The sequence below is a fragment of the Chrysemys picta genome, chromosome 1 (genome assembly GCF_011386835.1).
Source record: "Chrysemys picta bellii isolate R12L10 chromosome 1, ASM1138683v2, whole genome shotgun sequence".
NCBI lineage: Eukaryota > Metazoa > Chordata > Testudines > Emydidae > Chrysemys > Chrysemys picta.
In genome coordinates this window covers 96,172,197-96,186,337 of record NC_088791.1, presented here as the reverse complement: position 1 = coordinate 96,186,337, position 14,141 = coordinate 96,172,197, and the positions used below count along the sequence as shown (strand labels likewise).

General features: G+C 48.8%; 1 protein-coding gene across 1 annotated transcript in view; it reads right to left on the bottom strand.

The window, feature by feature from the left end:
* Positions 1–4,414: 4,414 nt before the first annotated feature.
* MYH9 (myosin heavy chain 9) overlaps positions 4,415–14,141 on the bottom strand; it is a 90,653-nt gene continuing 80,926 nt past the window's right edge. The window contains exons 30-41 of the mRNA XM_008176767.4: positions 13,346–13,498; positions 12,261–12,509; positions 11,554–11,766; positions 10,557–10,769; positions 10,006–10,167; positions 9,556–9,684; positions 9,147–9,235; positions 8,831–8,954; positions 7,677–7,885; positions 7,069–7,177; positions 6,192–6,364; positions 4,415–5,980 (exon numbers count right to left, since the gene is read on the bottom strand). Coding sequence (XP_008174989.1) covers positions 5,863–5,980; positions 6,192–6,364; positions 7,069–7,177; positions 7,677–7,885; positions 8,831–8,954; positions 9,147–9,235; positions 9,556–9,684; positions 10,006–10,167; positions 10,557–10,769; positions 11,554–11,766; positions 12,261–12,509; positions 13,346–13,498 — 1,941 coding nt within the window. The 3' untranslated portion in view covers positions 4,415–5,862. The remainder of the gene's footprint in view (positions 5,981–6,191; positions 6,365–7,068; positions 7,178–7,676; positions 7,886–8,830; positions 8,955–9,146; positions 9,236–9,555; positions 9,685–10,005; positions 10,168–10,556; positions 10,770–11,553; positions 11,767–12,260; positions 12,510–13,345; positions 13,499–14,141) is intronic.

The window sequence follows — 14,141 nt, the reverse complement described above, 5'->3', positions numbered from 1 at the left end:
GCTTGTTGCGAGTAGCAGAGCGTACACTTACAGCCTTAGCAGAAAGGATCCAAACCCCACCCAGCTAATTGGTTTCTCTTGTTTACACTCTTTTTGCTGGTCTGCTTCAAAGCCTACTGCAGTTGCTTATGACAACATTAGCATTCCTTGTGGAACTGGGCAGGACAGGGCCCACTTCTGAGCCGCCTTGGACTCCTGGTGTGAGAGCCTCACGTGGGCTCCAGCCCGTTTGCTAGGGCAGCCTCACTCAAGCATAGTTTCTGAGCGGCTCCCCAATGAGGAGAGAGGGTGGTGGCTAGAGGAGCTGAGAAAAAGGATCACACGCTGCTGCAATGCAAGCTGTAGAGAGAATTTACTCCCAGCTGCTAAGCAGCACTGGTGGCTAGTGGAGGTGGCTCATGCAGCTGCTGAGATGAAGGCCACAGAGGCAGGAAAGGGCCCATTAAGCTTCCATAAGGGGCTGTGGTGTTGGGCCAGGGCCTGTAGGGTATAGCCTTGTTGGTATCTCTGATGCTGTGGCCCTACCAGAGCTAGAGTCAATAAAGCTGTTTGGCCCTCCCCCTGCTCAGAAATTGGGGTGCTGTTTGCAAAGCTGCAGCCAAGGGTTCCCCTCTGGGCCACTGGTACCTCCACCCACTTCTAGCTGGTAGCTCTAGCAGTAGCATAAGCAAAGCTGAAGCAGGGCCAGAACTTGACCCCAGCAAGGCTCCATGCCAAAGTGCAATAAGTCAGAGGCTGGAAGCTAGAGCGCAGAGAGACTTCTCCCGAGGGAAAAAGTTGCCTTATTCGTCTGTCTAGCAAAGCTGCAAGGAGCTGCATGCGAGACTCTCAGTTCTCATCCTGTGCTGGAGACGAGGGAAGAGCAGCTGCTGCCCACCATAGAGCAAACTCCCTTTAATCTGAGGAGAGCCCAGAAATTTGCCTCTAGAACAAGTATCATTCAGTAATTTCGGCTGATCCCCTGTTTTGTCAACTATGCTGTACAGCACCTATCCCAACAGGCCCCAATCCTGATTGAGGGTGCCCCTGGCCACACCTACAAAACAAACATAGCTTAGGGAGAGGAGGATGTGTGCAACACAGCTATTACTGTGGCTAGGAGACAAATTGAACTGGGTTGGGTTCAAGAGGGAGGCAGGGTTGGACAACCACAGAGGGAAGGGAAAACCCAGTGGTACGTACAGTGAGCCTGATGAAGAGAAAGTAGATGCCTGGACAGCACTGTTAGCTGGCAAAAGCAAACAGCGTATCAATTCTAACTTGCCCCGGCTATGTCACTTACAGAACTCGAGCTAAGCAGCAGTGTGTGTTTGAGTCCAACCCCGAGCTCTGCTTCACAGTGCATGTCAAGACCCAGTAGGGTGACCAGACAGCAAGTGTGAAAAATCAGGAGGGGGGTGGGCGGTAATAGGAGCCTATATAAGAAAAAGACCCAAAAATTGGGATTGTCCCTATAAACTCAGGACATCCGGTCACCCTAAGACTCAGCTTTGGCTCAGCCCTCACCTCTCCTCAGACATGTAGTATCTTGTGTTGAGGTTTTCAGTCAAATATCACCCATTCTCCTTCCCCCTCCCCCTTATACATGTGTGTCACTCAGACAGACTAGAGTCACTTCATCTATAGCTATAGTTTAGGAAAAGGGGAACCATTTGTAACTTCGTATGTTCCAAAGCAATATCACCTTTTGAATCAAGGGGGTGGGGGAGAAGAGGAGGAGGATGGGGGTTGTTCATATTCATCTAAATCCCTTTACCGACTCCTTACAGTTGTTTAAGGACTATCCCCACAGCATCAGCTTTCCTTGAGTAGCGGTGGCTGCTGCCCTGGTTCTTCCCAGTCCAAACATTGATACGGCAGGAAAATGGACATTTCTTCCTGTGTTTGAATAAGTGGAGAGTTTAATTCAGCTATAGCCATTCTGGCCACACAACTATGAGATGGGCCCAGACCCTTCGATTCAGAACATCTACCTGCTCAATTGTGGGAGAATTCTGGAGCAGGTCCTACCAATTACCTGAGTAGGACAGTGAATCTGGTTAATCCAGGGATCAGCAACCTTTGGCACATGGCTCGCGGGGTAAGGCCCCTGGCAGGCCGGGCTGGTTTGTTTACCTGCTGCGGCCGCAAGTTTGGCCGATTGTGGCTCCTGCTGCAGGCCCATGGGGGCTGCGTGAAGTGGCGGCCAGCACATCCCTCGGCCCGTGCCGCTTCCCACAGCCTCCATTGGCCTGGAGTGGTGAACCGCGGCCAGTGGGAGCCGCGATTACCTGCCGCGTCCGCAGGTTCGGCCAAACAAACCAGCCCGGCCCGCCAGGGGCCTTACTCTGGAGGGCCGTGTGGCAAAGGTCGCCGATCCCTGGGTTAATCTATTAAACTAATGCAATTTTGAGAGGTATTTTCTTGACAGTAGAGACTTCTCTGTTTTAAAGAATACTGGATCAACCCTAAGAGGGTTTTTTTGAGGGCATATGCTTTACACAGCTATGAACATCTTGTTTTGCAGTGAGCAGCTTAAAGTTGGTGAAGGCCATAGCTACATATTTATTTGAACCAGTAAATTCCCTGATTGTATTATGCAAAGTGAGTGAAGTCTTGGTTTTAACAGAATGCCCATGAGACATTAGCAAATGTTTCACATGCTGCAAAGCTTGTATTTCCTATAGTGTTAGCACTGTTGTGCCCTGTTTGCTCTAGGTGCCCTCATGGGGAATTCCTGCTCATGCTTAGTAAGTATTCATTGTGTTTGTAAAATCTGATCAGCCATGTGGTTGAGCAATGCAGTGGCAGTAGACGCATTGCTAAAGAGTAGTCTCCCCCATGACTTGTCTTTTCTCATACAAGGCTCCAATAACACAAGCATGAAGGATGCTTTTAACTGGTTTTCACATACAAAGGAACTTCTCATGCAAAATGCAAGCATTACATGTTTTGCTTTGAAGTTTAAGAAAGTTTACAACCCCCATTAAACAATATAGAAACTAGTTTACAAGCAGTATTAATTTGTGGGATTGGGCCCACTTCTGTAGTGGCAGATGTGTTGCTTTCAGACCTATCGCCTCTTCCACTGGTTGCCTCTGTTCTTTCCAGGAGGAGGATCCCTCCTTTTCAGCACTTGTGTCGACAAGAATCCCCCCTCCTGCCCTTGGGCTCTAGTCTTCTGTGCTCCACTGACTGACAGCTGCTTCCTCCCTCCTCTTTGTCCTAAGCACACTGTGGTCACTCACTTCCCCCTCTTTGCAGCAGCAGCTGACAATTTCTAAACGCCATCTGCTGGTTAACATAAGGCACTTCCCCTGGATTTTGCAGCCGCCACTGTACACTTCAGTTCAGGGTGTAAGCCCACCTCTTAAGTGCAGCATCCAACCGCAGGTTTCCTTTTTATCTAGACTGGCCCCTTTGGCATTTTGTAGGACAACACAGCAGTGGTTAGGACGATCAGAATTCTGAAGTGCCACTTGTACTAACAGTGACTTTAGAGTAACTCCTCCAGACATCATGCATACCTAGTACCTAACCTAGCTGGATGGAGACCGGTCATCTTTGATGTTATTTTCTGTCCTTGTGCCACGCTGTAGGGTAGCTTTTCCCTTTGCACACCCGGATGTACCATGTCCATCAGTAAAGACCCCTCAACCTGCAGAAATATTTAACCTTCAGTGCAACCCCAAAGGAGAAAGCAGTCCGTTGTAGCACGGACACTGACCCCATTCTCCAGATTCTTGTATCACATCCATCCATTGATATTTGAACAGCCAGGAGGGCATGGGCGGAGAAAAACGACGGCCACGAGTGCTGGAGCCCTACCCTGGGAAAGGGGTATAAAGGTGTATCTCCTTTGGAACTGCTGGAAGGAATAGGTTCTTTGGGAAGGGAAGAGAAAGTTAAAGGAAAGTGGGGACTCTACAGAGCACACATCACACTAGAAAGGTTATTCTATCCCTCTCCATTACTCCTCTGCTGAACTGACCTTTCTATCACCACACAATCCTGTGGGAGAAGCGGGGAGGTAGGTAACATATACATGCATTATTTCAAAGCTAAGACATAACATTTCTACAATCAGAACGATTACATTCTCATTCTGCAGGCCATGAACGGAGCCAGCTGGGTCAGATAGAATTTTACACCTTCTCCACCTGGATCTAGTCTTGCATAGTTAAGGTGTTATGTCTTTCTCTGGCCACTGCTGGAGAAAGGCTCCCAGACCAGACGTCTCTTGGGGTACTGTAATGCTAGTTCATATTCGATAGGAAGTTGGGCTAAGAAGGGTCACCTGGTGCCTATGTGCTCCTGAGGCAATACTGACAGGATGGACTGACAATTTGATTCCGTATGACTGCTTCCTTTGGCAGCTCCACAGACTTCCTCCACTGCGTTCAGGAAAGGTGGAACAGCAACACAAGCACACGGATTGCAGCACACGGATAATCTTTATTGGTAACATCAGTGGAGCACCAGTAAACCATTACTGACTGTAGTGGTGACAGCTGAGGCACATGCTAAGGCACTTTTATATAAAAAAAGGTTTTAAATCCTTTGTGACAGCGATTGGGACACAGGTGCCTGAATTTAAAGCGCTTTTTCAGGCATACAGTATTGGAGCGTCATATTTTTAATTATTTTTCTTTGCTCATAAAGAAGTCTAAATGCAGCATATACAATATGGTTAAGAATACAGGTAAATCCAGCAACCAGTGTACGATGTAGAAAAGTAAAGACTATCTCTATATAACCAAGGTCCCAATAGAAAGGCAGTGATAAAGACCTTTATTTAATTTTTTTTTTAATTACTTATTACAAGAGACACAAAGGCCCTTTACGTATATCTGTGCAGATTAAAGGGTTTTTAATATACTCTTAGTCAATGGTGCAGAATAACTAACCCCATCCCCTGGTTACAGAGCAGATACACAAGAGGCTTGGACATGTCAATAAAAAGAGGGATTTCTCCTCCCTTCCTCACCCCTCCCACCGACACACATTAAATTCCACTAGTTTCGGTCCATTACCATTCAATATATTTGGTCCTCAAGAGATTCTCAGACAAGCACACAGAGATTCTTCTGGTTTCTCTGTCCCTGTCACCAGCTACTGGTCCACACTACCTTAGCTAAAAAGCCAAGCAGACAGAAGCAGACACTACCAGGACATCATTGCACTTCCGAGATCTGGCCAGACAGTAAGAACAAGAAAGAAAAAGTCTTTGGCAAGTCCCCCAGGTGGGTGATCCTGAAAGCTGCTTCCCTCCTTCACCGCTGCCTGAACGTGTGGGCTCTAGAAAGAAGAAAGGGTGAATTGCCATGGCCAAAGCACCCCGTTATTCCTGAAACTGCTTCCAAACCATCTGGGTGGGCAGATTAAAGAGGCAGAAGTCTGAGGTCACTGAACATGATTGCCAAAAAGCAAACGGGGGGGGGGGGGGGGGAGGAGGTGATGGGGTGAAGGAGGGAGGAGAGAGAATAGAGGAGCGGGCTTTCTTTGCATCTATCAAACTAGGATCTGAAGAAAAAGTAGATTTACAGCAAAAAAAAATAAAATAATTTTTTTTCCCTAACCCCTCTCCTTCCAAGTGTAAAGATTCACCAGCAGCCACGGCACGGACAGTTCTACAGGTGTGTGTAGTCATTGAACTCTGCTGGTCAGATTTTATAATCCCAACTCTTTGGCATTAAATACAAAGAGAACTTGGAAGCTGGGAAGGAGGAGGAAATGTGGAACACAGGTGCCCAATGGCTCCAGATACACAAAACACACATTGGATGGGCTCTGTGTTCCCCAGGAGGTGGTTTGCAGGAAGACCACTGGAGGAGGGGTGGGTAGGTCACTCCGTTAGGTGTAACCTGGGTCAGATGAGAAGACTTATTCAGTAGCTTTGGCATCACCAGCATCTGCCTTGCTGTCTGCTTCCTCATCGGAGCATTCTCCTGTGCCCTTTCTGGCGATCCGGCGTGGCACGACAAATGGCAGGTCCCCACGCCTAGAGAGGGATGAATAGCAAATCAAGGCAACAGAATTCGTTTACCGTCTGTCAGACATTATGTTCTGGGGGAGGGAGGGCAAAGAAGGACCTGGCCACACTGCTTCCTTGGAGAAGATGCACATCTGGTCACTGAAGTCTCTGCTTTTGGCTAGGACAGAAGCTTGCTGGGGTGGGAGCCGATTTCTCACGCATGATTGATTGCCCTTACCTGAGTTTGCTCTTGAGGGAGCTGACCTCTCTATTCATTGCATCAGCCGTTTCAGTGGCATCCTCCAGCTCACGCTGCAGCTTTCTGCGGGACGCATTGGCTCGCTGGGCCTCTTCCTCTGCTTCCTCAAGCTGGCGCTTCAGCTGCTTCAGGCGCACGTTCGCCTTATCTACCTGCAGAGCAGAACGGAGAAGTCAGCCTTTCAGAAAGCTCACTCCTAGCCCTTCGTGGGGGCTCCAGCACTGCAGCAGGGAGTTACACCAGAAGGAAGCTGAGTCTCTAATGGCACCTACTCTTACTCTCTGCTCCCTGAGGTTAGTTGCCTGGACTTGGATTTAGTTTAGTTTTAAGGTTTTCCTTCTGCTTCTCCTTTCGTTTCAGCTTGTTAATGCAGGAAGCGCTGTACAAGCTGCCTCTGTCATACAACAGGGTCAAATGTTTCAGCTTGGGCTCACTTGGAAGGCCAACAGCCTGCACTACATGCCACCACTCTCCTTCCACCACACAGAGGAGACCACACAGGAACCTGCCTCCAGGATCTGAAGCGGAGGAATAGAATTTGGATTTTTAAATGCCAGGCTGAGCTGACTCGGTACCAAAACATTGTTCCAACTTATGCTGCACACATGAACTATAGAAGTTACTGAAGGGGAGAGGCTGTTCTTAAAGCATCACCCTTTCAGCTGTACCAGCCATTAAATGGAACAGAGCTAAGACCATGGGCAGCCATATCCTCAGTGTAACAGTGAGTGGAAAGTCTACAGAGAAAATAATGCCACCATTCTGTAACTGATGAAGCAGATGGGGCTTTATGTGGGAGAAGTCCACCAGCCACAAGCCAAACTACAGACTGCTACGCTGTGTCATTTGCACACACCTGATCTTTGTACTGCTCAGTATTGCGTCTCTCATCATCCACCTGCAGCAAGATATCCTTCAGCTTCTTCTCAGCACGGCGCACCTGTTTGCCTGCAGCCTGGCGCTCCCTGTGCAGAAACACAGTGTCAGCTCAGGCAGCAGATTATCTCCGGTGACCCTATGGGCACCATCCCGACAGAAAGTACTCATGTATGTGGGTTAGGAACAAGACTGCACTAGTCATTACACCTCAGGGGACTGAAAGGAGACAAGAACTCCACTCAGGGAGTTGGCAAAGCAAAGGGGACAGAAGTCAGGTTTCCTGAAGATGCCCAGGAGGCACTAGCTAGTCAGTCTGACCTCTTTGCCAGAGTTTGAGGGGGATGCTAAGGGGTCACTGAATTAGAGCTACAGGTCCTGGAATGGCAAATCTTGGTAGGCTAGGAATTAGTGGCCTTTGCTACGAGAATGGGGGAGGTCAGGGGAGCTACTCTTTCCTGATAACCAGATGGAGCACTCATTCCAAGAGGCTGGCACACAGCACTCAAGAGTAGGGTTTTTCTCTGTGCTAGTACATCAGAGGGGCTGGTGGCTTTTAACATGACAGGAGGTTCTGCTAGAACATACTTGGTCTCTGAGTCCAGCTGCTCTTCCAGCTGTGCTATCTTTGCCTCCAAGGCAGTGATGGAAGCCTTGTACTTGGACTTCACTGCACTTTCCATCTCCTGCAGCTTGGCCTTAAGCTCCTTGTTCTGACGCTCCATCTGCTGGCGAGCATTTTCGTTCTTCTGGGCATTGCTGCGCTCGGCATTCAAGTCAGTATTTATTTGATCGATCTGGGGAGAGAAAAGACTCAGCATACCAGGAGGGATCTGGGCTGGAAGACTGATTTATTTCTACTCGCCAATGGATACTTGTCAGGAAGGCCCTCCAGCGTGAGCAGAAAAGCTTATGTTGTACAAGTCAAGCTTGACTAACACTATAGAACGTACCATAATGCTCTCTATAGTCACAAAAGGACAAACTCTCCTAGAAGCCTGTTTTGGTTTGCTCAAGTTTTCATTCAAGAAACGCCCAGCGCTGAACGGATTGAGAGTTAAGTTTGCTAGGTCCCCTTCTCTGGGGCTGTTTTTGCTAGCCAAACTCAGCCATAGGCCATGCAGTATGGCAGTGACAGTCTGCCCTACAATGTAGTATCCAGTTGCCCCCATAAGAAAGATCTGCCAGAAATTATGTGCCAGTCACATGCTTAGGACAGCCTCACATTTCAGCTACCCAGGAGCAGCCTGGAGAGATTCTCTTTTCAAGGGAATGGACTGAAGCCACCTTCAGCCCAGGACTCTGCCTGATACATAGTCAGTGCTGACTGCATGGCATAGTGGGGACTGCCTCTGAAGGTCAGAAGCTCTGCTTTACATCATCAGTCCATTGAAATGAAAGATGTACCAAAATTCAGTTTTGACTAGCTACTGGGCCAAGAACCAGACAGAACTCCAGTATTTGGCTTCTGTACCACCCCTTCCCCTCCCCAGTCTGCATTTCCACACACACACGTACGTACTGGAAGCTGAGCAGCTACAAAGAGGTTATAACATTCCAGGGTCAGTATGAGCCATCAGTGAGTGCTGAATGGCTATCCCATTTTATCTACAACAGTGCACAGACACTGCTGTGTAAAGCACTTTGTGAATCTGTGATGTTTGGAAGACAGGAGGAAGTTCATCCAGAACTCAGTTTGGGAGTTTACAGAGCCAGCTGGTGGGAAGACCCTGAGCAGGTACCTGAAGGTTTGCTTTCTTGAGCCGGTCGTTGACCATTTCTGTGTTGCTCTGCTCCTCCTCTAACTCCTCCTCCAGCTGAGCTATCCGGGCCTCTAGACGTCGCTTTTCCTCCAAGGCCAGGGCTCTAACGATGACAATAAGAATTAAGTGCTGGATTGAGGTGATGCAGTGCACTTCTAGAGAAAGCCTACCAGTTATAGCCTTACAAAACAGTAAGCATCTAACAGACTATTACAATACAGGCTAGAGTATATGCTTATGTAGGGCACCTCCCCAAACCAGCTTCTCCTCCCCAACAAAGGGAGCTATTACTCACCCTTTGCCACTGCTGTTGGCTATCTCATCAGCCAACTCATCCCTCTCTTGCTGGGCCTGGCGCTTGGCACGTTCAGCAGCTGCAAGTTCCTGGAATGAAAATGAGACTGTCAGTGATGCAATGTGAAATTAGCAATTAATGCAGATCAGAGGACAAACAGCTACTAGTAGTGGGTGGATTCCAAGAAGTAAGAGGACTAGTGTTCTGTACTTCCGCATGGAATCCCTGTGTTTGAGTCACTCATATTCAACTGGCAAGAAAGGGCCAACTATGCGGAGGAAACAACCGGGGGTGGGTGGGTGTGTGTGTGTCTGCTGTCTCAGAGATGGCTTATGGAGCCACATAGCAGCCTACTCCTTGGCTAAAGCAAGTGAATAGGCCCTTCCTGCCTGAATGCAGGCTCCATTACCTCCTGCATTTGCATCATCTCAGCCTCCATGCTCTTCATCTTCTTCTCATTCTCTTTGGCCTGGACCAAAATCTCTTCTCTGGAGGTGCGTGCATCATCCAGCTCCCGCATGTAATCCTTCATTTGGGCCTGCAGAGGTAACAAAACAGAGTTCAGAGAACATCCTTCATTCTGGTCATTACATTACACAAGCAGTGGTACAAAGTAAGGAAAGCTTGCTCTGGTTTTGCAACACCAATAGGGGAATAAATTAAGGGATTGACACAAGCCGGGGTTACAGAGACATCTGAATTGCTGCTGAACCTTTCCAACTGGACTGTTGCATAGATCAAGGTTCTAATACTGTGCCACACCGCTCGGGTGATGAAAATGCACGATTCTGACAGGGAAAACCAGGTCTCCACCCCACGCCCCCACATAGGCAGCAGGCACAGGACTGAAATCCCTCACCTGCAGTTTGCGGAGCTGTTTGATGGCTTCATCGCGATTCTTGTTGGCAGAGTCTATCTGGACTTCCAGATCCTTCAGGTCCATCTCCAACTTCTTTCTGGCAGCCACAGCCATGGAGCGCTGCTTCCTCTCATCTTCCAGCTCCACCTCCATCTCTCGTACCTGGTAGGACAAACAAGGCATCAGTGGAAACCAAACAAGCCAGCACGAACCATTCATCTCCCACAAAGAGATAATCAGAGTTCACTCCCTCTCCTGGTGGGGATGGAAGGAAACAAGGGAGAGAGAGTTAAGACAGTGTTCCCTCAGCAATAAAGCACTATTCTGGTTTCTTGGATTGATGGACAGTGCAAGTGCTGTGACAATGGTACATGAGGGGCACACACCAGCGAGTGATTTGTAGCGCTAGCAATGCCTCCCAAGGATAACAGGAATTCCTGGAGTGGCACTGGCTAGATCTGGAAAGGCAGTGTCCAGCTGTCCTAGGGCAGATGAAGGGAAGCAGTTCCCTTTGAGTAGACCACTTCCAGGATTTGTAGAGTGATGCTGACCTGTCTGATCAGTTGTTTCTTCTTCTCCTCATTCTGCTCATCCCGGCCCTGGAGGTCACGCTCAAACTGTGCCTTCATGGCTTGCTGGTTCACTTCCAGTCGCAGCTTGGCATCCTCTGTGGCCTGCAACTCATCCTCTAGCTCTTCCAGCTGGGTCTTCATCTCCTCCACCTGCTGTTCCAGGGCTCGCTTAGATTTCTCCAGCTCATGAACCTGTAGCATGAACACACACACATCAGATCACCCAAATAACACAGCCACCAACTTCACCCACCCCAAGAACAGAGAGGCATCCAGATCAATAGAGCAGCAGCTCACTGAGGAAAGGATGCAAAGACCCTGCTGCCCTTCCTGTCGCATCACTCTCAGTTTCCTTGTACTAGCACCGTGATGCCTCCTTATTAAGGCTAAAGAAAGTTGCTTGCGTACTTGAGAGCCTTTAATCTGAACCTTGACCTCAGCTATTGCATTTTCCTGTTCCCTCTGATCAGGCACGCTCAGAAAATTTAAAGGGGAAGCATGCGTTAGGCCAGTCCTGATCTCACTGCGGCATGAAACACTCTCATGTCACATTGCAGAAGATGTGGAAGTGTTTCAAACTCCCCTTCAAGCCTCCCCCTGCCTTATCACTAATCTTTAGCATCTTCAGATTTGAGTCAGTCTCCCATTCGCCGGCTGGCTCCCTATATTTCAAATTCCAGGCTCATCTGGCCTCCTCTCGTGTCTCTCCACAATGGTTAGTGGGTTTCATTTAGCCAATGCCCAGCTTGCGCCTTTATCACGCTCTTCAAATCCCATCTCTCCTTCCTGCCTTTCATTCAACCCCAATAAAAACAAAACAATCTATTCCTACTCCTAAGCCCACTGCATGTGTTCAGTTTTCCCAATTGCATTCCTTTACAGATGCTCCTACATTGCAAATTTCTCAATGAATCTGCTTAACAGGCTGGGATGCAAGTGACACACTGACAGGGAGACGTTTTAACAGTATACTTACACTCTTGCCAACATCGTCCTTGGAACTCATCAGGTCCTCCATCTCTGTGCGGAACTGCTTATTGAGACGCTCCAGCTCTGCTTTCTGCTCCATGGCTTCTTCCAGGGCTCTGGCCATGGACAGGGCTTTGGTCTCCTTCTCGCGGGCTTCTGCCTCAGCTCGGTCCCTCTCCTCTGCATACTTGGCGGAGATGTTCTTCTCCTCTGCCAACAGCTGAAGGAAGACAGAATGACTGCTATGAGGTTTGCTGAGCTAGGCTTATCTCCAAGTGCCATTCCAGACAGTGTCTCGGATTTGGGCGGCAAGGGTAATGCAGAGAACATGGCTTTTGAGAACCAAACATATGGCTCCCAACTTGACTGGTAGCGCTGGGACTAGAACTCTACTGACTATAGTCTTCTATAGTAGTCACAGTCACTACTTATATGCAAGTCCAAAGAGACGGCTGCAAATTGGGAGCAGACCCAGGCCGTGGGCAAACACTTATACAAGTTAGATGAGGCTCAACATTTCAGTCCCCCTGGACAAGAGGTGAAACTAGAATTCACATGCAAGGAACTTGAATTTCCACCAGTGCCAGCTTCCTTCTCCCCACCCCCATTATGGTTCAGAAAGGAATATGCATTCCCTAAACAGATGTTTACATTGTGGTAGGCAGTATTGGGAAGGAAGATCCTCCCCATTGTATATCCCATGACTGACACTACCTGATCAAACTTCTTCTGCTTCTTCTCCAGGTTGGAGACTATCTGCCGCTGGTGATCAAGGTCCACAATGAGGTCATCCAATTCTTGCTGCAGCCGGGTCTTTGTTTTTTCCAACTTGTCATAAGCAGCTGCCTTCTCCTCATAACGCTGGCTCATGGCCTCCAAGTCCTTCTGCAGCTTCTTCTTGGCTTCCTCCACTGCCTCCAAGCAGCCCAGGCCATCATCCATTTTTTTCTTTGTGTCTGCTACCTGGGGAGGGGGAAAGAGAACAGAGATTAAGCCAAACCACAGAGACCTCTAGTGTGGGTGGGGTGACCAGACGTCCCGATTTTATCGGGACTGTCCCGATATTTGCTTATTTGTCCCGCGTCCCAACCTACCTTCAGTTGGGATGCGAATTGTCCTGATATTTTGCCTCCGCTCACAGGCGGGGCGGAACCCGGAGGGGGCTCGAACCCCCCCTGCCCCGACTCCACCACCTCCTTCCCCCATTGGATCCCTCCCCAAATCCCTACCCTACCCCTGCCTCTTCCCCAAGAACGCCATATTCCTCCTCCTTCCCCCTCCCTCCCAGGCGTCCACTGATCAGCTGTATGGCAGCGCAAGCGCTGGAGGGAGGGGGAAGGTGGAGACGGAGCAGAGGCATGCTGGTGCAGGGGGGAGGGGGGAGGGGAGAAAAGCGTGGAGCTCTGGTGGCCATTCCCCCCCCCTTTTTTTTTTATTGCTCCGCCCCCCCCCCCGCATCCCGGTATTTCACCTGTGTGATCTGGTCACCCTAAGTGTGGGCGGGGGGAGATGAAAAATTATTCCCTTAGAATTGAACTGATCATGTTAGTCAGACTTACGAGGTGTGTGGGATGAAGAGTCCCCCTTCTCCTCAAATAGTTAGGTGTTTCTAGGGAAGATTCTCTCTGATACAATGCTAAATGTTTTTAGATTTCTATCAGGAGTTTCAGTTGCCTGAGCCCTGCAAGGTCCCTGCTTCCTCAGGATAGTTTCCTTTGCTAACAAATCCAGCATTCTCCATCTGAACTAAATTTCCGAGGAATCAGGAAGGTTTGTTCTAGGAGATACAGGTTCTGTACCTGCTGCTGAAGGGCAGAGATCTGTTTCTCCAGGTTCCTCTTTGCCTCCTCTTCCTCCTCCAGCTGCTCTTTGAAGCTGTTCTTCTCATCCTCCACCTGCTTCAGTTTGGTGCTGAGGCTCAGCTTCTGGCGCGTCTCCTCCTGAAGCAGCTCCTACACAGCAACGACATGGGCATTTAGAGCCTTTCATTTAAGGAAGCCAAGGAACTTTACAATCCCCAACCACCCAACGTGGATGTCAACTCATGAGATTCAGTTAAAGAATCCTACTTTCAAAGAGAAAACAGAGTTTAAATGACTGCTCAATGTCATTCAGCAAGTCAGCGTACAGCCAGGGAGAACACCCACAACTCCTATTTCCAGTCCTACTCTAACCATTGAAGGACACTCCTTTACTATGTATAGCTGAGATGCACAAGTGCTAGCATCTGCCTCCCGGCCCAGCCACCCCATAGTCCTTTCCAGGGTTCTCTGCAAACAGCACACAAAGCTTTTCAACTCCTTCCAACAGTTCATGCTGGCAGTTAGCTGTATTCTGCCATCCTCATTTCATGATGGACTTGAATACTGAAAATCGGAACAGGTTAATGATAATTCTCTTAAGCAGCTGGTGCCTTTAACACTCCTGCTCAAATAGGTGATTGTGATCTACAAACTGTCCTAGGGCAGCACCCACATTGATTAAATCATGCTGCCACTATTTAGACTAGATGACCTAAAGATACTGATTTCTTCAATTTCCCTGCCAATGCACAATTGTTCGGTGGTGTATTAATATTGGGTCTAGTTTACTTTT